A 23,760-nucleotide genomic window follows, 5' to 3' on the forward strand; every position below is an offset into this window, starting at 1 on the left:
TTTACTCAGATACTTCCTGACCATCTGACTTAGCCCCCAAATCATGAGAAGAAAATACAGAATCATGTGTCCTTTTTTCCCTTTATCTCTGCCTTCTCCTGAATATAATGCTACACCACACTACTTTTTTTAGTAGCAAGAACTCCTTTGAAATTTGTAAAGGGACACCTATATTTGCTAAAATTAGTGAAAGACAGACTACCTAAATGTAGTTCATGGCTCTTTGGCTACTTTTGCTCTCCCCTGAGATCCCCTTGGGTGATTTATATTCTGTTGCGGCTGTGCTCTTAGCTGAAGGTCACAGAACACAGTCTGTTCAAAAATGCTTCTTTATCAGTAAAGTAGTTCTAAATTCTTGATCAGTATAAGTCATTGTTGAGCGGCAAGGGGTCTTGGCAGCTTCTTTTGCAACTGAAATTATGTAATTATATATGCTAATTGGTAATGAGTTAACACGTATAGTGGTTTTTTTGTTTTTGTTTTTTTACGCGTGTGGTTTGCATATTATTGATGTTGTTGTTACTTTTAGATGCTGGCAAGTCAACCATAGGAGGACAAATAATGTAAGTCTCTATTTTTTGTTAAATAATAGAGTTAACTTGATTGAATGAATTTTGGGCATTATAAACAATACAGTCATACAAAGGAGAGAAAACAGGTCACCTGAGAAAGTTATGAAGACATTACCTATAAGGAAAGCTGATGTTAAGAAGGAATTTTTGCAGTGTGTGATCATTGTTAGTATTTTTTGATGGATTTTAGGCATTCCCTAGAATTCTTTGGTTACCACTGCCAGGCTCTTCTGGAACATTAAATGTATTTCTGAAAGCTGTATTTTAGATTTTTTTTTTTTTATAAAAGCTACTATAGAACCCTAGATTGTAGGAAATGTTAGTTTGCTTTGAATATAGTTTTCTTAGGAATAATGAAAACCAGCATATGAATCTGGTACTTGGCGGGGAGGGAACTCCTTATTCCTGATGCATCAACTCTTTAAATCCTAGGTGGATTAATCAAAGACAGGTAGTCTGCTAGCATACTAAGATAATTTATCATAATTTTTTATCATATATAGAAGCTATCTAAGTATGAAAACACCATGGTTGATCTTTAGCAGTGTGTTCTGGTATTGAAAAAAAATTTTTTTAATTAGAAGTTCTTACAATTTGGGGGCACCTGGCTGGCCCACTTGGTAGAACATGTGACTCTTGGTTTCAGGGTTGTGAGTTCGAGCCCCACATTGGGGATAGAGATTATTTTTCTTAGGTTTTACAATTTTAATCCCTTCTGAATTAGATCCATTTCTTTAAACTGTATTATCAGAGGATCTAGAGGGCATATCTTCATTGTCTTGCCTTGTAATCTTAGTTGGTAACCTTCCCAGTTACTTCTGAAAATTCTACAACAGACCTTAAAATAAGCTTTTAAATAGGGACCCTTAACTAAGGCTCTATGGCTGGAAGTGTTGGGCCCATATGATTTCGTGTTTTAGGAGAATGTGTGTTTTTTGCTTATGGGCTGTAATTTTCGTGGGCATTTCACTAGGATTCTGTGCTCAGCTAGCTAGGAGCATGCACTGTAGATGACTCTGCAGAGAAGAAAGCTTGAACAGGAGGCTTTGATTTGGATTGAGTCAAGGGAAGCAGTTCAGTATTCCTAAGGAATTGTTTTAAAATTACAATCTTTGATAATTTTTAAAAAATATTAAATATTGAAATGTATTAATAAGATTTAATTGCCTGGCCAACACTGTTGGACACCACTTCTTTTATATAGTATTTATATTTGCCCCTTAAAAAAATTTTATTCTGGGGGTTCCTGGGTGGCTATCAGTTGAGCATCTGACTCTTGGTTCCGGCTCAAGTCATGATCTCAGGATCACAAGACCGAGTGTGGGGGGCTCTGCACTCATCAGGGAGTCTGCTTCTCTCTCTCTCCCCTTCTCCCTCCTCCCTGCCCCGCCCCTGCTCACATTTGCCTCTCTCTAAAATAAATAAAATTTTTTTTTGAAGATTTTATTTATTTATTTGACAGAGAAAGACACAGCAAGAGAGGGAACACAAGCAAGGGGAGTGGGGGAGAGGGAGAAGCAGGCTTCCCGCTGAGCAGGGAGCCCGATGCGGGGCTTGATCCCAGGACCCTGGGACCATGACCTGAGCCGAAGGCAGACGCTTAATGACTGAGCCACCCAGGCGCCCCTAAAATAAATAAATTTTTTAAAAATTTTATTCTGAAATAATTTTAGACTTACAGAAAGCTTACAAAAATAGTACAGACTTCCTGTATACCTTTCAGCCATCCCTAGCGTTAACATATTAAATAGCCATAGTATAGTCCTCAAAACTAGGAGGTTAGCATTGGTACAGTACTGTTAACTAAACTGTGGCTCTTACTTGAATTTCACCAGTCCTCCATGAATGTCATTTTTCGGTTCCAGAATTCCACGTTGCATTTAGTCGTTCCATCTTAGTCTCCTCTAGCTTGTGACGTTGCCTCGGTCTCATCTTCCACGACTTTGCTTAATCTGAAGAGTGCTATTTAGGATATTCTTCAGTTGGGGTTCAACTGAGGTTTTGCAGTTAGATTGAGGTTATACATTAGGGCAAGACTGTGACACGGACATCCCATCAGGGCTACCTCATGTCAGTACTTGATGTGTTCTCTTTACTGCTGGTGCTGTTAGCCAGGATTACTTGGTTAACATGTTGTCTGCCAGGATTCCCCACGGTAAATTTACTATTTTCCCCCTTTATCTGGGGGGAGAGAATTTGAGACCATGTAAATATCTTTTCCTCTGAAACTTTCCGTGATTTCAGCATCCATTATTGGTTCTTTATTTTAAAATAGCTGTTTTCTGGAGTTGAAATTCCCCTAAAGGGCTTCTTAATTTCACTGAATAATTTGTAATTAAGTGTTTCCTTCTTTTTTCTTTGTTTTCAGGTATTTGACTGGAATGGTTGACAAAAGGACACTTGAGAAATATGAAAGAGAAGCTAAAGAGAAAAACAGAGAAACTTGGTATAGTAAACTTTTATGGCACTCTAAATTACTTTTAAGGAAGCACTGGCTACTTATGCTGTTGTAGTCTACTTAGATATACGTGCATGAGGAGGTGATGTCATAACAAAGAAAAAATTTCCTTTCCCCTCACACTACAAAGTAGACCAGCTCCTGATGACTTGATTCCTTCAAAACTTGCCCAGGGAACGTTTGGGAACATCCAGACATCTAGTAATGGACTTGTTGGATAAGTTCTAAACCATTCATTTCATAGGGTCATTACCTAACCACTAAAAAATTGCATTTCTAGAATCTATTTATTTATTTATTTATTTTTAAAGATTTTATTTATTTGTCAGAGCGTATGCGCGCGCACAAGCGGGGCAAGAAGCAGCCTCCTTCATTTCATAGGGTCATTACCTAACCACTAAAAAATTGCATTTCTAGAATCTATTTATTTATTTTTAAAGATTTTATTTATTTGTCAGAGAAAGCGCACGCACAAGGAGGGGGAGAAGCAGGCTCCTTGGTAAGGAGCCTGATGCGGGACTCCATCCCAGGATCCTGGGATCATGACCTGAGCTGAAGGCAGACAGCTGACTGAGCCACCCAGGCACCCCGCATTTCCAGAATTTATAATAACCAGAAGTAGAACTTAAGTTATAGTGGAATTTGGGGGAGAAAGCAGGTGATGTGATAGTGCTTAGGATACGATCATTAATGATGTAAATAAACACGGGAAAGATAAAAAGAACGGACAGAATTATTGACAGTGGGTTGCCTTTGAGTGGTGAGAAAAAGGGTCAATTTCTTTTTCTTTCTAATCTTTTTTTTTAAAGTTAAGATTTGACTGGGACATTCATGGTTTTTGTTTTGTTGGTGTTTTTAAATTGTATTTCTCTGTATTAAGGGAAAAGATCATCATCAATGTTATACTAAAAAATGGATTACATACTATTTATTATTTTTTAAAAGATTTTATTTATTTGACAGAGAGACAGCAAGAGAGGGAACACAAGCAGGGGGAGCAGGAGAGGGGGAAGCAGGCTTCCTGCTGAGCAGGGAGCCCGATGTGGGGCTTGATCCCAGGACCCTGGGATCATGACCTGAGCCGAAGGCAGACGCCTAACCGACTGAGCCACCCAGGCGCCCCTACATATACTATTTAATACAGATGATGAGGTCATCTAAATTAACACCTACTATTCTAGATGGTTTGAACTTACATAAAGCATTTTCACATGGCAAAGAAATACTGAAATAATTTTTAGCAGGTAACCCTTCCTCCCAAATGGTGGTTACTGGCTTTCACTTTTGAAAAATATCCCTTAGATAGCCATTATTTGTGTTATACTTTGTGCCAGATGATTATAAAAGCTCACAGTCGTATTGGCATTGGTACAAAGTAGTCTTTCTGGGTATGTCGTCAGCTTGTTTTCATAAATACAGTTTGCTTATAGAATATATACAGGTTTGGGGTGCTTGGGTGGCTCAGTCTGATGAGTGTCTGCTCTCAGCACGGTTCATGATCCTGGAGTCCCAGGATCCAGCCCCACCTCAGGCTCCCTGCTCAGCAGGGAGTTTGCATCTCCTTCTGCCCTTCCTCCTGCTCATGCTCTTTCTCTCTGTATCTCTGAAATAAATACATAAAAATCTTTAAAAAAAAAAAAAGAATATACACAGGGTTGAGGCACCTGGGTGGCTCAGTCGGTTGAGTGTCCAACTTTTTTCTTTTTTTTTTTTTTAAGATTTTATTTATTTGACACAGAGAGAGAGAGAGCGCGCCCGTGCTTGCAAGTACATGCAGGGGGGAGTGCAAGCAGAGGGAGAGGGAGAAGCAGACTCCCTGCCAAGCAAGGGAGCCCTATGCAGAAGCGATCCCAGCACCTTGGGATCATGGCCTGAGCCTGAAGGCAGACGTTGTTTTTGTTTTTAAAGATTTTATTTATTTATTTGACAGAGACACAGCGAGATAGGGAACACAAGCAGGGGGAGTGGGAGAGGGAGAGGCAGGCTTCCTGCTGAGCAGGGAGCCCGATGTGGGGCTCAATCCCAGGACCCCAAGATCATGACCTGAGCCGCAGGCAGATGCTTAACGACTGAGCCACCCAGACGCCCGCTGAAGGCAGACGTTTAACTGACTGAGCCACCCACGTGCCCCAGAGTGTCTGATTCTTGATCTCATTTCAGGTGTTGCTCTCAGGGTTGTGAGTTCAAGCCCTATGTTGGGTTCCACGCCTAGTGTGGAGCCTTACACACACACACACACACACACACACACACACACACACACACACACACCACTTTCCCTGCTATCCAAGAGTTCCTTTGAAACCTTTTGTAAACCAAAATGGCATAAAGCAAAGAAGCAATCGTCATTAATTTATATGGAAAAATTTTTCAGAGAATAGTCTCTCTCAGGCTTTTCTGATACCTTAGGGCTCATCTTGCTAACGGATACACCAAATAAATGGAGGTAAAGCACAGATGCTCACCGACACAGTTCAAAGTGATGGTGGCTCGATGCAGATGCTGCGCGGAGGGAAAGCTGGAAGGGCTTGAAGGCGTCACCGGCGCCGCTCAGCACTGCCCCTGTGACAGCTCGTTGCAGAACAAATGCTGAACATGCTAAATACTCCCCGACTCTCAGTTTTGGCTCAGCGCGTCCAGCTCTGCACTCAGCGGGGGGACTGCTTCAGATTCTCTCCGTCTCACCCTGCCTCTCCCCCGTTCATGCACGGACTCTCTCTCTCAGTAAAATAAATAGATAAAATATTTTAAAAAAACACCAAAAAATCCTCTTTCGGCATCTTTCAGTTAGCAAAAACAGGTACTAATGTAGGTATTTATTTATTTATTTTTAATTTTTAAATTTTTTCTGACAGGTCTTTTGTAAAAGTCAAGTGGCATAACATGAACTTTCAAAAATCGTGATGCCTGTAATTGACTGGATATTTGTAAAAGCTCCAAGTGTTTGAATCACAGTAATACAAGTTTTATTCTCTTGATTTTCATTTCTATCCAGTCCTGTTCATGATTTTTTTTAAAGATTTTTTTTTTTTTATTTTTAAGTAATCTTTGCACCCAACATGGGGCTCAAACTCACAACCCCGAGATCAAGAGTTGCATGCTCCACTGACTGAGCCAGCTGTCCTGTTCATGATGTATCATTATCTTTTTAAAGATTTTATTTATTTAATTGACAAAGAGAAAGCAAACACAAGCCAGGGGGTAGGGGCACAGGGAGAGGAGAATCAGACTCCCCTCTGAGCAGGGAGCCCGACATGGGGTTTGATCCCAGGACCCCGGGATCATGACCTGAGCTGAAGACAGATGCTTAACCGACCGAGCCACCCAGGCGCCCCTGTCCTGTTCCTGATTTAAATGTATGTCGGATGTAAAGCTGGATGTCATCATTACACCTTTAATGGTAGAAGAATATCTTTAAAACTTACGTTCTTAGCAATATTAACCTTATTTTAAACTTATTTCAGGTATTTATCTTGGGCCTTAGATACAAATCAGGAAGAACGAGACAAGGGTAAAACAGTAGAAGTGGGCCGTGCCTATTTTGAAACAGAAAAGAAGCATTTCACAATTCTGGATGCCCCTGGCCACAAGAGTTTCGTCCCAAATATGATAGGCGGTGCTTCTCAAGCTGATTTGGCTGTATTGGTAAGTAAGGTCTTTCCAGTTCACCCGTGTATTTGTTAGCAGCCCTGCTTCAATGTTAGTATTTGAGTTTACCCTCTAAAAGCTAAAATTGCAGTCGCAGTGAGCTATAATACACGGTGGCACATTTCATGGTTGTGTCACGCGTCTGCTCCAGAAATCTTTCTGATTGGACTCACTTGGGAAAACACCTTCCGTCTGTTCTCCGTACGGGTGCTCTGACCTGTGACCATGTCAGAGCTCAGTGTCCACTCAGTGCCAGGCCTGCTCCACTATGTACATACCACAAGTGCTGTGGGTACAAAGCGGAGTAAGAAATGATTTGTTTCTCAAGGCCTCAGGCATTTTGCGGGTTTGTTTTTGTTTGCTTCGTCACTATACCAGCCCTGAATCACATACATGTTTTAATTGCAAAATATAAAGGCATCCTAGGTTTTGGAAAATTGGGGGGATCAGAAGAAACATTTACCAAGATCTTAAGCCGTTGAGACATTGTGACATTCAAAAGCATGCAGGTTACAACTCATTTACTTTTATTTTCTTGCAAAAAGCTTCTGATAAAACAAAGGAAAGCTGTTTTCACTGCTCAAGAGGTATACCTGAGTACATAAGAATAAACTGGATTTCTTGGAATAGGTCATCTCTGCTAGGAAGGGAGAGTTTGAAACTGGATTTGAAAAGGGCGGACAGACGAGAGAACATGCAATGTTGGCAAAGACAGCAGGTGTGAAGCACTTGATTGTGCTTATTAATAAGATGGATGATCCAACGGTCAATTGGAGCAATGAGAGGTGAGCTTTGCCCTCATACTAGTTTTTAACAGGCTTGGAAGCAGAATAAAGGATGGTTTTGCTACCCTGCGCTTTTTTTCCCCCCCGGGGTTTTTCTAAAACCTTAATTTGTTTAATAATGAGACTAGAGTTCACTTGCTTTATATTACAATTGAGTTACTTATGAATATTCATAGATATGAAGAATGTAAAGAGAAACTAGTGCCATTTTTGAAAAAAGTTGGCTTCAATCCCAAAAAGGACATTCACTTTATGCCCTGCTCAGGACTGACTGGAGCAAATCTTAAAGAGCAATCAGATTTCTGTCCTTGGTACACGTAAGTAATCTTTTCTTCCTTTTAGAAAAACTTTATGTCTTTGTAAATAATTTTGGAAAACACAGACTGTAACTGTGGCTTTAAAAATACCACGACCATCGCTCATTTTTTAATTGGGTTGTCTTCTTGTTACTCTCTTTTCACTTTCTTGATCGTATCTTTGAGGTACAAGAGGTTTTAATTTTGATAAATCCAGTTTATTTTTCTTTTGTTGGTTGGGCTTTCGCTGTCATACCTAGGAAAACATTGCCTAATTCAGTCAGGAAGTCATAGCCATATTATTTTCTTCTAAGGTTGTTACAGTTTTAGCTCTTACATTTAGATGTGTATTTCATTTTGAAAGAATATCTTAAAAACTTCTTTTTGTTAGGTAAAGTTATTTTCTTTTTTCTTTTGTTTTTTAAGATTTTATTTATTCATTTGTCAGAGAGAGAGACAGAGAGATACAGAACACAAAGTCTTGATTACTATAGCTTTGTAAGTTTTCAAATTGGGAAGTGTGAGTCTTTACATTTTGTTGTTCTTTTTTTCCAAGATTGTTTTGGCTATTCTGGGTCCCTTGAATTTCTGTATGAACATTAGAATCAGCTTGTCAATTTGTGCCAAAAGGCAGCTGGGATTTTAATGGGGATTGTACTGAATCCATAAATGAATTTGGGGAGCATTGCTGTCTTGGCAATAGTAAACCTCCCAGTTCATATGCTGTAGTTTTAAAGGGGAAATTATTTTATAGAATCCTGATTTGAGAGCTGGAAAAGTCCATAAGAATTAAGTAATAGAATGTAGTCATTTTAGGGACACTTGGGTGTGGCTTAGTTGGTTAAGGGTCTCGACTCTTGACTTTGGCTCAGGTCATGATCTCAGGGTTGTGAGATGGGGCTCACACTGTGCGTGGAGTGGAGCCTGCTTAAGATGCTCTCTCTCCTTCTCCCCCTCTGCTCACTCGCCAAAAAAAAAAAATGTAGGCCATTTGCTATAAAATATTTTTCTTTCCTTTTTTTTTTTTTTAAGATTTTATTTATTTATTTGACACAGAGAGACACAACGAGAGAGGGAACACAAGCAAGGGGAGTGGGAGAGGGAGAAGCAGGCCTTCCGCTAAGCAGGGAGCCCGACGCGGGGCTCGATCCCAAGACCCTGGGATCATGGCCTGAGCTGAAGGCAGACGCTTAACGACTGAGCCATCCAGGCGCCCCTAAAATGTTTTTCTCAATCTTAATAAACTAAGTTTATGGGGAAGCTCTTTCATTATATTTATAGGACTATTTTGTTAATATTTTTAATTTTCTGAGGAATGAAGGGGATGAACCAGATAATAAATAGGTTGATGAGAAGAGTATGTGGGTAGAATGAAAGTATTATAACTGTTTTTCATATAAAGTTACAATCTTAAAATTTAGATATTTATGTTGATTCTCTTTAATGGATATTGTTATGTTCTCAGTGGATTACCGTTTATTCCCTATCTGGATAATTTGCCAAACTTCAATAGATCGGTTGATGGACCAATCAGGCTGCCAATTGTGGATAAGTACAAGGTACCCAAGATGTTCACGAGATTGGGAGGGAAAATCATTGCTTTGTATTTTAAGTTACAAAACAATCCTAATAATTAACAGCATAGCATAAATGTCTCTTTCTTAATGGCCATATGTTATTTAGTGTTGTGGATGAGATGGATCGTAATTTAATCAGCCAGCCTAGTTTATTTAAGCTGTTTTCCCAATAAGCCAGTGATCACTTTTGAGAGAGAAAGTCATACAAGTAAAACTGCTAGACCCAGGATTTGCACGTTAAAGTTGATGGGTATTGACCAGCAGCCTTCCGAAGTACTAGCAGCAGTGTAGGAGTGTTGGTTTTACTGTAGCCTTGCCAACACTGGCCACTAGTCTTAAAAAGATAAGCTTCATTATTTTTAACTGGATTTTCAACTTGATTTTTAAAAAAGTTTTATCGGTATATAATGTTTTGACCTCCTCAAATAATTCTTTCCTTAGCTCCATGCTAAATATCTTAAGTATTTTTCCAATTTTATACATGAGGAAGCAGGCTCAGAGATTTTTGAGAGAACTGGAATTTAAACAAATAATGGAGATCTTCAATATGTAAAATTTTGTGCTGTTTCTGGTACCATGCCTTTTTATTTTTTTTTTTAAGATCTTCGGCACACTTACTAGTATTGTAATTGCACATATGCTAATGACATATCCTGTGTTTAAGATTAATCCTAACCATTCTGCCACTTGAACTAAAGATTTTCTGAGTAAGCCCCATGAGATTTCACTTTGGGTTGTTGAATTTGTAGAATAGTAATTAAAGTCTACCACTTGGTTTTTTTATTTCAAATTTAAACAGGATATGGGCACTGTGGTCCTGGGAAAGCTGGAGTCAGGGTCTATTTGTAAAGGCCAGCAGCTTGTGATGATGCCAAACAAGGTAAGAATTAGTAATGCTCTTTCTCATTTAGATTTCTCTTAAAAATATCAGCAAAGAATTAGAACTTTTGAAAAATGTAGGGATTTCCACTAAAAGAAACTTAAAATCCAGGATTATGTTTTATTAATGTCAAGTACAAAATTTAGTACAGAAGATAAGGTGTTGTAGTTACCCAGTGACAAATGGGGAAGAGCCAGTATTCGTACCACGTGAGAGCTAAAAGATGTATCATCAAGAGAGCTTTACCTGCATTCTTCCACCAGGAGCAAGTAGAGCTCTGGAGCAGTTAAGTGACTTCTTTCTGTTAACACATTTCTTTTAGTAAGTGAACCCAGGATGAAAACTCGGGTTTAATCATGATATAGTTTGCTTTTTTTTTTTTAATTTTAAAAAAATTTTAAATTTTTTAATAAGATTTTATTTATCCATTTGAGAGAGAGAGAAAGAAAACACAAGTGGGGGAGGGCAGAGGGAGAGAGACCAGTGGACTCCCCCCAAGCAGGGAATCTGACGTAGGGCTCGATCCCAGGACTCTGAAAACATGACCTGTTTGCCAGTCAGATGCTCAGCCCTCTGAGCCACCCAGGTGTCCCTGCCTTATCGTTATATTGGTTACTATAAAATGTGCCCAATCTATACTTATAGTCTGTTTTGAGAGAAGAGAATGTGCCTTTATCATAAATGGGTCTTAATTCTTTCTTCCTGCCTTTTTGTAATTTGTTTATTATTGGAGAGGGTTCCATTAAAACACGTAAAGTCTCCATGAACTCTTCCTTTGTGTTATTTGTGGCTGCTCAGTTGCTGATAATTACAGACATGATACTAGAGAAACTGTTATCTGTTTTCCAGAGGGGCTTGCTCTAACAGCTTCAAAGATGTTTATGTAGGAAAGTAGGCCTCAGTCATCAGAACCTCAGAATTAGTGGGGCGTCTGGGTGGCTCAGTCGGTTGAGTGTCTGACTCTTCATTTTGGCTCGGGTCACGATCTTGGGGTCATGGGATCCAGCCCCACATCGGGCTCTACACTCAGCACAGAGTCTGTTCGTCATGAGTCCTAGCTCAGAGCAGTTACAGAAGTAGTTTGGTCCTGGTAATAGAAGGCAGATTGGTGGTTGCAAAAGGCTAGGGGGTCGAAGAATGGGGAGTGACTTGAGTGAAGGACACAGAGTTTCCTTTTGGGATGATGAGGATGTTTTGGAACTAGATGCTGGCGTGGATTGTACGGTATCGTGAATGCCAACTAGATGCCACTGAATTGTACCATGTAAAATGGTTATAAAAGGTAAATTTTGTGAGTGTTCTACCACAATAGAAAGAAAAGTAAAATTCATTATCGGCAGGTGGACTGGGTGGCAGGCTAGACTAGTCACAGCTTCTCTGCGGGAGCTGGGACTTTATACAGATGACTGGCAGGTCGGCATAGCCTCGCTTGTAGCTGGAGGCAAGCCTTAAGGACTCCATTCCCGTTAGTCCTGCTGAGTCTCAGTGGAATGGAGTTAAATATTTCAGAACGCACAGATGCCAGACTATCTTACATTGAAAAATTAATGGGTAGGTAGCCTGCGAAATGGGAGAAAGTAATTGTATATCATAAATCTGATAAGGGGCTAAATCCAGAATATATCAAGAAGTGCAACTCAACAACAAAATTAACCTGACTAAAAAATGAGCAAGAGACTGAAACATTTGTCCAAAGAAGATGTGCAAATGGCCAACAAGCACATGAAAAGATCTCATCACTAATCATTAGGGGAATGCAAATCAAAGCCACAACGAAATAACACCTCACACCCATCAAAAAAAAATAACAGATGTTGGTGAGGATGTGGAGAAGTCGGAACCCTTGTATACTGTGGGTGAGAATGTAGAACTGCACAGCCGCTGTGGAAAACATGATGTTTCCTCAAAAAAATTTAAAAACAGAAACTTATATGATCCAGCAATTCCACCTCAGGATGTGAGCCCAAAAGAATGGAAAGCCATCCTGGAAGAACTGATGTTCATAACAGCATTATTCACAAAAGCTTTAATGGGGAAGCAACCTATCATGTCCACTGATGGATGAGTAGATAAACAGAATGTGATACAGCCATACAATGGAATATTATTCAGCCTTAAAAGGAAGTAAATTATGACACATTATACAATATGATGAACTTCTAGGGCATTGTGCTAAGTGAATTAATAAGCCAGTCACAAAAAAATAATACATGATTCCACTTTTTTCTTTTAAAGATTTATTTATTTTGGGGGTGGGCAGAGGAGGAGAGTCTTAAGCAGATTCTGTGCTGAGCGTGGAGCCCAGTGCTGGCCTCGATCTCATGACCCTGAGATCATGACCTGAGCCAAAACCAAGAGTCAGTTGCTTAACTGACTGTACCACCCAGGTGCCCCTATGATTCCACTTCTTTGAGGTACTTAGAACAGACAAAATCCTTATTACCTTTCATAAACCAAGAGAATTTGTTGGTCTCAGTCATAATTTTTGAAATTATGGATTAATTTAAAGATTAGACTAGCTCCTCTGTATTTAGCCAGAGAAGACCACATTTGGAGAAGAGGGATTGTTATGCTGGATTATTTGGGCAAAAGTAGTTTACAGTACTTGGCTTCGTTGTTATGGTGGGACGGCTGGCTTCTGCGCTTTTGTCCTGTTACTGGAAAGAATTTAGCTAATAAATATGGCTCTCTTTCACTTCTTGGGATGAATTTCAACAGGTATCAATAAGGTATAAGCTGCCTTTTGTGAAAGGAGGCCATTATTGGTGGAGAGGGAAGAGTTTACTAGAGTTTAGCAAGTGACAGTCTGTAGAGTTCTGGTGTGGAACAGCAGATTCTGGATTCTCCACCTTCATCTACCAGCATGAGATAGTTTATTTTGTCTTGAGGGCTGTTACTTTGGTTTGTGGTATGTGTTCTAAAAATAGGAATTTCCAAGGGCATAAAGGAAGTAAAATAAGGGAATGCTTATGGGTATTGCTTTTAACATTTTGTCCCATCTATATGCACTTTATTTAAAAAATGTAAATGGTAAAATGTAAATTTTATCATTAGTACCTTCACAGCCATCACCCTATCAAGTTCTAGAACATTTTCATCACCCCGAAAGGAAACCCTGTACCCATTAAGTAGTATTCTTTTAAAGCTTAATTGTTTAAATATCTTTTGAGAAGCACACTCTTCAAATATTTGGGGTTGATAGTCAATAGAAGCTGTGCCCATTAAATCCTAGAATTTAATGATAATAATAAAAACGACATTCATAAAATTAAAATCCAAATGTTAGATTCAGTGTTTTAATTTTGAAAAGGTAAAAAAGGCAAGTGCTAGTTTATACTGTGTTCAGTTTGGAAATTACTAGGATGTGATAATAAAAAGCTGATGAATATTTTAATTGGCAGTTTATACTTCTAGGATATGACTTTCATTAAATTCATGTCATACAAATGTAATAAAGTTTTACGTTCAAATAAGTGTTTTGGCTAATCCACAACCTCAGAAAAATGTGACTTGCAAGTCTTTAAGTGAACAGATCATTTTATGTTCTGCTATGCAGTGAATGTGTCAGAAAACCCCCAGTCTTGGGTTTGATTGCTGCCTTTTTTTTTTTTTTTCCATAAGCACAATGTGGAAGTTCTTGGAATCCTTTCCGATGATGTAGAAACTGATTCTGTAGCCCCAGGTGAAAACCTCAAAATCAGACTGAAAGGAATTGAAGAGGAGGAGATTCTTCCAGGATTCATACTTTGTGATCCTAATAATCTTTGTCATTCTGGACGCACATTTGATGCCCAGGTAAACTTATTATTGTAATTGTCTTAGTGATCTTTACCGTCTAAGTGAAATTAGAATTTAAATGCCTTTTATCCTGGTTATTGGTGACATACCATTGTGTGTATTGAAATAAAATACATCATATATATCACAACAACCGTGATGTATATCTCACACATGAGGTCTTTAAGAGGTGGTATTCTTTGTAAGTTCATTTTTATTTTTATCTATTTAATTATTTTTGAACTAGGCTCCATGGCTAACGTAGGGCTTGAACTCATGACCCCGAAATTGAGGCCCATGCTCTACTGACTGAACTAGCCAAGCACCCCAAGTTCCTTTTTATTTTTGATCTCCTTTTAATAACAACTTATATTTTGCTCAAAGTGTCTTTCCTCATAAATAGAGCACAGTTGCCTTGGAAATTAGGGTGTGTCTGCTCATTCAGAGTAAGTAACTTTCCAGACAGGAAAACACAATTTCTCTGTTATTAGCAACCTGACTTCCGCAGAAGAATGACAGGGTAGCTCACAGAATTTTGAGTTCTGGTACAAGCTATGATGATAAATTAGATTTTGATGCTGGGTACATGATTGTTTACTTTTACTGGACCTTAGATAAAGAGAATTGGATAAAATCATGGGAAGTTCACATCTGGAACCAAACCAAAGTAGCTGTAGTGGCAGTGATTACTGTAAATCCTTGGGGAGGATGGAGAAGGCTTCTCCAGAATTAGTCTGCCTGCTGTGTTTCTAAAGTTTGGGTCTGGCCAAGAAGATCAGTAGGGTAAGGATGTCAGAGTTCATGTTTGGATATCAGGCGATCTGACCCAGCACTTCTAACTCAAAAATAACTGGAGGTGGTAAGTTCCCTATTGTGGTACTACTGTATGGCGCTGGAGAACATTCAGTTCTTTCTTTACCCCAGGGATAAAGATGTGAATTTTTTTGTTTGACAGATAGTGATTATAGAGCACAAATCCATCATCTGCCCAGGTTATAATGCGGTGCTGCATATTCACACCTGTATTGAAGAAGTCGAAATAACAGTGAGTCTTCATTAATTGATAATTAAGCTACTTGGGATTTTTGTTTGTGTGTTTAAAGACGTTTGAAGACTGTCTTGATCATTTCTCATCGGCAACAGTGATGTACTCTTACTTGCATCCTTGTCTTTTTTAACTTTTTTTTAAGATTTTATTTTTTTTAATTTTGTTTGAGAGAGCATGAGAAGGGGGAGGGTCAGAGGGAGAAGCAGACCCCCCCCGCTGAGCAGGGAGCCCGATGCGGGACTCGATCCCGGGACTCTAGGATCATGACCTGAGGTGAAGGCAGTCGCTTAACAAACTGAGCCACCCAGGCGCCCTGCACTCCTTGTCTTTTTATTTTTTTAAATAATTTTTATTGTTATGTTAATCACCATACATTACATCATTAGTTTTTGATGTAGTGTTCCATGATTCATTGTTTGTCTGCACTCCTTGTCTTAAAGATTTATTTGGCGCCCTGATCTCATCCTTTTTTCTTGGATAGGCCTTAATCTGCTTGGTAGACAAAAAATCAGGAGAAAAAAGTAAGACTCGACCCCGTTTTGTGAAACAAGATCAAGTATGCATCGCTCGCTTAAAGACAGCGGGAACCATCTGCCTTGAGACCTTTAAAGACTTCCCTCAGATGGGCCGCTTTACCTTAAGAGATGAGGGTAAGCCTTTGCACTCGTGCCTAGTAGCATCTCAGGGATGTGAAGCTTGTTCCGTCCGAGTACGGCGCACACAAGTTCATAGAAAACTTGGGTGCGTGTCTGTAGTGTGTTCTGTAACAGGTGGTTTATGAGTTGAGTGGATTGAATGGGCAGAACTGACCATGCATTGTGGCAGTATGCTGTAGATGAAGAATCTTAATTTTGATACTTTGCAAGTAGTGGGCTTTGAGAGTTATTTTATTTACTAAATGAGACATTGCTATGATGAAATCTTTTGTGATATGTGTGATCAAAGCCCGTCTGCAAGGGCTTAACCCTGTAAGGCAGGTTTTCACCATATAAGCCTCTGAAGTAGAACGCTTTAAAATCAAATATGACAGACATTCACTACACTGATATAGGGGGGATGAAAGGGACACGTACCTTGATGGTCTTTTAGCACCTGATTTTTATAGAGGTTTAATGTCAGTTTTTTGGTGTGGGTGTCCATTTCTACCCAGTTCTGAGTGAATCTTGTGACCATGAAACTCTTTGGTAGCATGAAAACCAAGTGGCTCTTATTAAATGATTCTCTGGATCATTAGTATTTCTAACTCAGATAACTATTTTAAGAGTGTGGAAAACTTAAACACAGTGCTTCACTTGAAGTACAGCATCGGCACCTCGCACATTCGTTCCAGTTCTGTTCGATAGAAAACTTACTGTGACAAGCACTGGGGATGTGATGGTGAATACGGCTCCTGGACCTTACCTCAGAGGAATCTGTATAGAGAGTATTCACTGTATTTTGAAGTCTTAAACCTTAATTCTTCTTGGTAATAGTGAACCTGGTTACTTGGGTTTGTCCTATTAAGATAACAAAATGAGAATCTTAACTGACAAAATGGGGTGGACAGAAGTTAATGTAGGAAGAATGTTTAACTGTTTTTTCCTAAAGAGTAGCTTGGTTTTAGGTTTTTCACATGACCTCGTAGGATTTGTACCCCTTACAGTAGGACTGAGAACCCCTCTTCCCAGCTTTATTTTCATTCATCCACCTTGAAATGGACTTGTTCTAAGTGTACAGTATAGTGAATTTTAGTCTATTTACAGGGTTGTACAGCCATCGCCACAGTCTAATTTTAGAACATTTGGAACATCTAAAAAACCCTGATACCTGTTTACAGTCACTTGGTGTTCCCATCCCTAGCCAACCACAGATCTTGCGCTGTTTGCCCTTTTGGGACGTGCCATATAAATAGAATCATACATTTTGTGGTCTTTAGTGTCTAGTTTATTTCACTTGGCATGTTTTTGAGGTTCAACCATGTTGTAACATGTATTCTTTGTAATCTGTTCCTTTATATTGCCAAATAGTATTCCACGGTACGGATAGTCCACATTTTACTTGTCCAGGCTTAGGTTTATGATACAGGAAATGATTGTTTCTTTTCGACTCCACCCATCCTCTAAAGACCCACTTATTAAGACTACTTAATCAGAAATCACACCTTTGGTGGTAAAGCCAGTTATTTAGAAATTTACATTGTAAAAAATAATTTTATGATTTAAAATAATAAGCTTGAATACCTCACATAGCTTTGCTGTTGACTACTGAAAAAGGGTTTTTGTTTGTTTTTTTTTTTTTTAATTTCATTTCTAGGTAAAACCATTGCAATTGGAAAAGTTCTGAAACTGGTTCCAGAGAAAGACTAAGCATTTTCTTGATGACCCTGCACAATACTGTGAGGAAAATTGACTGCAAAAGCCTACTTCACACCGCCTTCTCTTGTTTTCTGCCCATTGACAAACTTCTCCCCATATTTTGCAAAGACAGAAATCCACAGCAAAAGTCCACATTGTGTCAGCTTTCTCATATTGAGAGCTCTGCTATGCCACTGTTGAATTTCCCCCCAGATTTTTTTCCTTCCCCTCCCAAACTCTGCTTCCTTGGACAGATTTGGCAATAGCTTTGTAAGTGATGTGGACATAATTGCCTACAATAATGAAAACTTACAGGAATTTTTTTTATTTTTCATTTTCCCCTTAGGCATACTTAGTCTTTTTCCCCCAGGCAGATGATTCTGAGTGTGCGAGTGTGTGCACATGTTACAGACAACTACCATGTTAATAAAATATTCAATTTGAAATCCTTTTCGGTATTTGAATTGCTTTTGAATAACGTTTTTTATCTGGATGTAACATTGTTGCATTAGCTTTTTAACTTACCAAGTAATTGAGTACATTTTATGACTTGGACTTTTCTAAACTCTTTCCCTACCCACTACTTTAAATGAGGCATTTCCAAACGATGTGCAAGTTTGTATTACAGGAAAGAATTAGTTTGACTACTTCCTTTGATGGTTAATGCGTATGTCTAGTAAATAACCTTTATGGAGCTGCGACACTGCTTTAGTAGTAGGTCTGCCAGCTCTTTTCTGCCAATTTATATTCACCGTGATTTCTTAAACACAGTAAGTTGTTTTAAAGTAAAAGAGCAGCGTGCTGTAGTTTTTATAAGTAAAGCGTAATGAAATTGTACCCCTACAGAAAATTCCATTAACTCGTTAAATTAGTGGGATTTGCAATAAAGAAAGCATGTTGAGACCTGGCAAAAATGCCTCCTTAGTATTTATAAGAGCTGCATGCATCTAGTATGAAAACTGTATCCATTGCAAGTGCCAGTTTTGCAAATTACTTCGTTTACTATTTGTATCAGTAATTTTAAAGGTTGGACGGTCCTTGCTGGTTTAAAGCTAAATCTCATCCAGCCACGAAAGGAACACATACTTAGAACCATCCGAATCTGCACAGACTAAAGTTAACAGTGATAAGTAGAATCAAGCACAGTATGGAAGTTTTTCTCAGTTATTTGAAATTGATTGTTTTCTTAAATGTAAAGCTGAAATTTGCTAACCTGTTATTTGGATGAACCACAGTGGAGTACTGTGGTGGTTTTTAGATTGAAGGCTGACTTTCTACTGTAATTGTCATGACTTTGAGAAGAGCCACTTTCTGGGTTTATTGGAAGCCCCCCTTGATTTTGAGGGTTGTTGCCATTTATCAAAGACTCGGCCTCTTTTAGATTGTGGTTTATCTCCAAATAAGATACTTTGTAATTGTATGTTTAATGACATGTCCCTTCCCTCAGAAAAGAAAAGCCTAGTCGGACCGTATTTCCAGTCACAAAGCCTAAAACTTAATCTAACCCTGTGTTCTCCTAACTATGGAATTACCATTCATTTTATGGATGAGGCTGTATGTCATATGGACAGAGCAGAGTTACTGTCCTACAGCTTCCCATAACTACACTCATGGCTAATATTGCATGAAATTCAGCTACATTTTATTATGTCAGCAAGTCTCTGGGCTTTTATTTTTCTGGGAACTACGGGAGCTTTAATCAGTATATACAACTCTTTTTGTACTCCAAGGTAATAGGAACAAAATAGAAATTGCTTGGATTTTAATGAATCTTTAAAAGCTCAAGAGTTACTGAAATTATTTCCAAAAATAGATTTCCATTTTTAAATCGAGCATATTTTTAAAAACCAATTTGTTTGCTATGAAAACATTCACACTTTTAGAATAGTACATGCATGTTGCCAAGACTCTTCAGCAAAACAACACGGACACCAACTGTCAAAGGCCCACCTCCAAAACAGAAGAGAGAATGAATACAGATGTCATTATGAAATAAAGATTTCATTGGATTCTTTTACACATTTGTGCAAACGATGATCTAATCATTTAAAAGAAACCACATTGTTAAATATGGAGTTGGAAGTTCTTTAGGAAGTATTCACTCAGAGTTGGTGCATTTTAAACTCCTAGTCACCCTGGCTAGTGATTGGGATGAGGAAATGCAGTGTCTGGCGTGGACTGGCAGCATGTGATGCTGGGCTCTGCAGAGCAGTGCGGGGTCCTGTGCTGTCGTTCTATGCTCCACAAGCGTGTGTGGGTGTGGCTGACCATGCGAACATAGTAGGGTAATTGGCCGCAGATTAGGATAATACAGACCCAAACGTTTTTTCCTCTGGCTTTAGCATAGACATACTAGAATCATAACTTTCTTTGCATCTTTTTACACTAATGTTCTGTATACAACTTTCATGTGAGATTATTTATAGTTTTATAAATTAATGAACTGAATTGAAAAAGGTATTGTTGAAATGAACATCTTAAGTAATTGCCACTTTAAACCTTACTGTGGGAGAGGGGAAAATATAGCATCTATTTCTTGTTTTTAATTTGCAAAAAGGACTTATCCAATGAAAATCAATGTAAAATCAAACGAAAAGAGTTGGACTGAGTATGTATTGCCATGAAATTAAGTGACAAACAGTAAAGTGTTCTTGAATACTTAATCCCATGTATATTTGTTTGTTTTGAACTGAAAGTCTTGAAATATGTGATAATCGAATGTAAAAACTTTGTAAACTGTATAAGTACAGGTGGTTCACTGTAACAAGAGGTAACTTGTCTTTGTCTGCTAGTTCCCTCAGCGACAAGAACTGTTTTCGGTGTGGGATGGACTTTGCTGGGGGTGCCCCCAGAAGGCCCCGGCACCCTCAGCTCAAGTGCTGCAGATATTTTGGGTCACGCTTTCAAACAGATGCAGTTTTGCAACCCAAGAAAAAGGCCAATCTATGGTCAAAAACTGCTTCCATGATGAACTCCTGAGAAAAATCAGCTAAACTCCCTGGCATCTTCGGGAAGACTAGTCACAAGTGTTGTCACTACCCTGCGGTCTGTGACGACTGTCCCCTGGGGCGGCACTTCAGCCCCTCTTCTCGGTGGCACAGACTTCCTCACAGACCGCCACCACGTGAATGGGGGCTTCGTGGGTTTGGGGACGGATTTCAGGTAGTCAAGGGGCAAGTAGTTTTTACGACAGCTCTCAACATCAGGCAACTCTGAACCTTTGAAACTCATTGTCACCATTCTGGTGACTGCACTCCAGCGCCTCTAGAATGATTCCGTGTTCTGTACAGTGGTGGCCGACCTTACCAGAGTCAGCTGTGCCACAAATCCTGTCATAGTAGACCGCCATCAGCAGGATTTAGGGGACGGTTTTCTGTCTCCAGATAACATGGCTTCCACCATTTCTTCCCGCTAATTTTTCACTGATTCTAGCAAGATGCCATCTGATATATTCATGCTTTGTTTCTTTAGAGATCTTGCCATGGCAGCAGCTTGTTAAATAAATGTAATTACACGTGCACAACTCAAAATACTAGGTTTAAATTTAGCAGTCATTTGGTTATATTAGATTTCCTAGTAAGTGGAATAGGGACTGTTTTTATTTTCCTGTGATAGTTCAGTGGATTCCATTTGAACCAATGTTTACTGCCAGAATTCAGGTCGGGTAGATTGGTTCAACTTGTGATGGTTTGGGTTCCAGGACATTCTTGATTTTCAGTATCCTGGAACATACTGAGTCTTCCCTTCAATAAATACACTTTTCACATACCTCTAATCCTATGCTTCCTTGAAACAGTAATATGCTAGCCGAGTTGTTTACTAGGGCATGTGGTAAGGGCCCGGAGGTGTGAGTGGAGATTAGAACCTTTACGTTCTCTAACGTAATAAGGGAAGAGCACATCAGCACCACGTCTGATGAGGCAGAAAATTAGGATTTCTCAAGCAAGCCCCGGCCTGGGAACGGTCTTTCCTGCCTCGACACACACATGCCACTGCGCCCTTTAAAACTTAACACGGAAACCTCAGGTTTGTGGACAGCAAAGGTAGAATGACGTTTTGTGCTTCCTGAGGCTCCCCTCCGCCAGGCACACTAGCTTAGTGCTCCAGATGTCAGCCCAAGCCCCTGCTACCTCCTTTCCTGCTGCCCGGGAAGAGCGTGCTGGAGCGCAGCTCCGCGCCATCCACAGGCTTTCCGTGACTGAGGTCGGAGCCTGGGAGGTCTGCGTATTTTAAGGACTCCCACTGGGCTCTCATAAATCGACTCATCTCTTTGTTAACTAGTTTGTTCTGTTCTAAAGGAAATGTGGATCTCTCTCGGGCCAGGACTCAGTGACTAGTTTTTACTAGAACAGCGTAGGTCAATACCTGGCTCTTTTTTTTTTAAAACCAGAGAATTCAAGGGAACTGAGTAGCTCTGCTGGGGTTTTTAACTTAATTCCAAAGCATGGCAGAATGCTCTAGGTAGGAACTGTGGGAATCCGAGGTAAAGAAACCTTTTTCTTATGATTTGTAGCTACCTACTGTGCCTGAATTGGTGCCTGTGAGGATGAAGCCCTTAGCTGCTCTTGCAATTATTCCAATGACTGAAGTTAAAAGAATTTGCTTTTGTAATAACAATAAAAATTGTCATCTTCCCTTTTGAAGGATTTGTCTGTTTGTTTACAATCGCCTGTATAATTGTGTCATGCCCTGAGTGCCTCTGTCCGTCCTCGATTTCTGGGTCAGGTAGGGTCAGGTACCGGCAGCATTTTTAAGATTGATTTTAGAGAGTGAGAGAGCTCGTGCAAGCGGGGGGCGGGGGGAGAGGCAGAGAAGCAGACTCCCCACTGAACGTGGAGCCCGATGCGGGGCTCGATCCCAGGACCGAGTTCACAGCCTGAGCTGAAACCCGGAGTCAGAAGCTTAACCGGCTGAGCCACCCAGGCGCCCCACAGGTGACTTAGTCTTAACAACAGTAACTACACAGGAAGTTAGAGTTGCTTAATAGCCGTATCACAGTATGTGGCTTTATGTGAGAGTTGGGGAGATATCAGGATTCTGTCAGAAGTACCACCCTCTCTATTCAGGATTTTTAATAATGAACAAGAAACCAAATACTTGGGGCACCTGGGTGGCTCAGATGGTTAAGCATCTCCCATCTGCCTTTGGCCCAGATCATGATCCCAGGGTCCTGGCATCAAGCCCCACATCTGGCTCCTGGCTCGGAGGGTGGGGGGGCGGAGGGGGGGAGTCCGCTTCTCCCTCTCCTTCTGCCTCTCCCCCTTCTCATGCTCTTTCTCTCTGTCTCAAATGAATAAAAATCAGAAAAAAGAAGCCAAATACTTCAATGTGCCAGGACAAGAAATGAATGGTAAACAGAGGCAGTGTTACACGGTGGTTAGTGGGCTGGCTGGCAGCAATACATTCCTCGGTCCTCCTTTTACTCCCATGAGTTTGAGTTCTTGATCAGTCTGTAGTAAAGGTGTTTGGCATTCAGTGGCGTCTTCGCTTAAAACTTGTCAGCAAGCTTGCTATCAAAGCAGGGGTTCATATTATAAAAGTTCTAAGTAAGTGGCTTGTGATTAACCACATGAGTTAACCACACTCTTCTACTCTTAAGTGACTGTGCTCTAAATGTGTATGGGCATCAGCCACACTGTACTGGGGCGGGGAAAAGACAGGAGGGGGTCTTACACATCAGGCCCACCCATGGATGCAATTTCAGAGACAAGGTTCTTTCTGTCGATGCATCTTAAAGCAGAAAAGTAGGGTCAATACCTCGGACACTGGAACTTTATAGTGAAGAACTACAGATATGATCTAGAAGAATAAATGATGGCCAAGTTATATTTTTTGAATTTAAAAAGACGTTAAGAAAAAAACACCAGTCTCTTTGGCCATGGGAGAAAACAGGTTCCAAAAAATATTTTTTATTTAGCCTTTTTAGTGACAAGGTTATCTATTTTAAGTCTGGCCATTTATGGCCATTTAGATGATATATGAAGAACTGTAAAAGTCATGTACTGCAGTGGCAAATTTTTTTGTTTCCTTATATTCATCCTCTAAATTCAGTCTTAAAAGTGAAATTTTTGTTAGGCTCTGTGTGCCCAAATTCCTTGCACGAAATATTTTCCTATGTATACCGCTAGAAGCAGATTAGTTAAAACAAGGAAACAAAAATCTTATAGCTGATGGGTGTGCTTTTTGCTATTCAATTACCAATTCCTGTTTTTGTTTTTTTTTTTTAACAAGACCTTTTTTTTTAGTAAGTGGGCCCCACGCCCAACATGGAGTTGAACTCATGATCCTGAGATCAAGTCACATGCTCTGCCTACTGAGCTGGCCAGGTGCCCCATCAATTACTATTTTTTTATGATATGAACCTTCTGTTACAAATTAGGCAAAAA

The 23,760-nt window shown here is 39.7% G+C and overlaps 1 protein-coding gene across 3 annotated transcripts in view; it reads left to right on the forward strand.

Moving 5' to 3' along the window:
• Nucleotides 1-22,017, forward strand: part of GSPT1 (G1 to S phase transition 1) — a 38,812-nt gene extending 16,795 nt beyond the window's left edge. For all 3 annotated transcript variants that reach the window (XM_025855533.2, XM_025855531.2, XM_073899504.1), the window contains exons 5-15: nucleotides 530-563; nucleotides 2,941-3,018; nucleotides 6,495-6,675; nucleotides 7,309-7,463; nucleotides 7,640-7,780; nucleotides 9,225-9,318; nucleotides 10,136-10,216; nucleotides 13,838-14,011; nucleotides 14,949-15,038; nucleotides 15,523-15,691; nucleotides 17,334-22,017. In XM_025855533.2, coding sequence (XP_025711318.1) covers nucleotides 530-563; nucleotides 2,941-3,018; nucleotides 6,495-6,675; nucleotides 7,309-7,463; nucleotides 7,640-7,780; nucleotides 9,225-9,318; nucleotides 10,136-10,216; nucleotides 13,838-14,011; nucleotides 14,949-15,038; nucleotides 15,523-15,691; nucleotides 17,334-17,386 — 1,250 coding nt within the window. In that variant the 3' untranslated portion in view covers nucleotides 17,387-22,017. The remainder of the gene's footprint in view (nucleotides 1-529; nucleotides 564-2,940; nucleotides 3,019-6,494; nucleotides 6,676-7,308; nucleotides 7,464-7,639; nucleotides 7,781-9,224; nucleotides 9,319-10,135; nucleotides 10,217-13,837; nucleotides 14,012-14,948; nucleotides 15,039-15,522; nucleotides 15,692-17,333) is intronic.
• The last annotated feature ends 1,743 nt before the right edge of the window (nucleotides 22,018-23,760 follow it).

Source organism: Callorhinus ursinus, unplaced genomic scaffold (genome assembly GCF_003265705.2).
Source record: "Callorhinus ursinus isolate GAN/ISIS: 27379988/994484 unplaced genomic scaffold, GSC_fseal_2.0 scaffold13, whole genome shotgun sequence".
In the NCBI taxonomy this organism is placed as follows: Eukaryota; Metazoa; Chordata; class Mammalia; order Carnivora; family Otariidae; genus Callorhinus; species Callorhinus ursinus.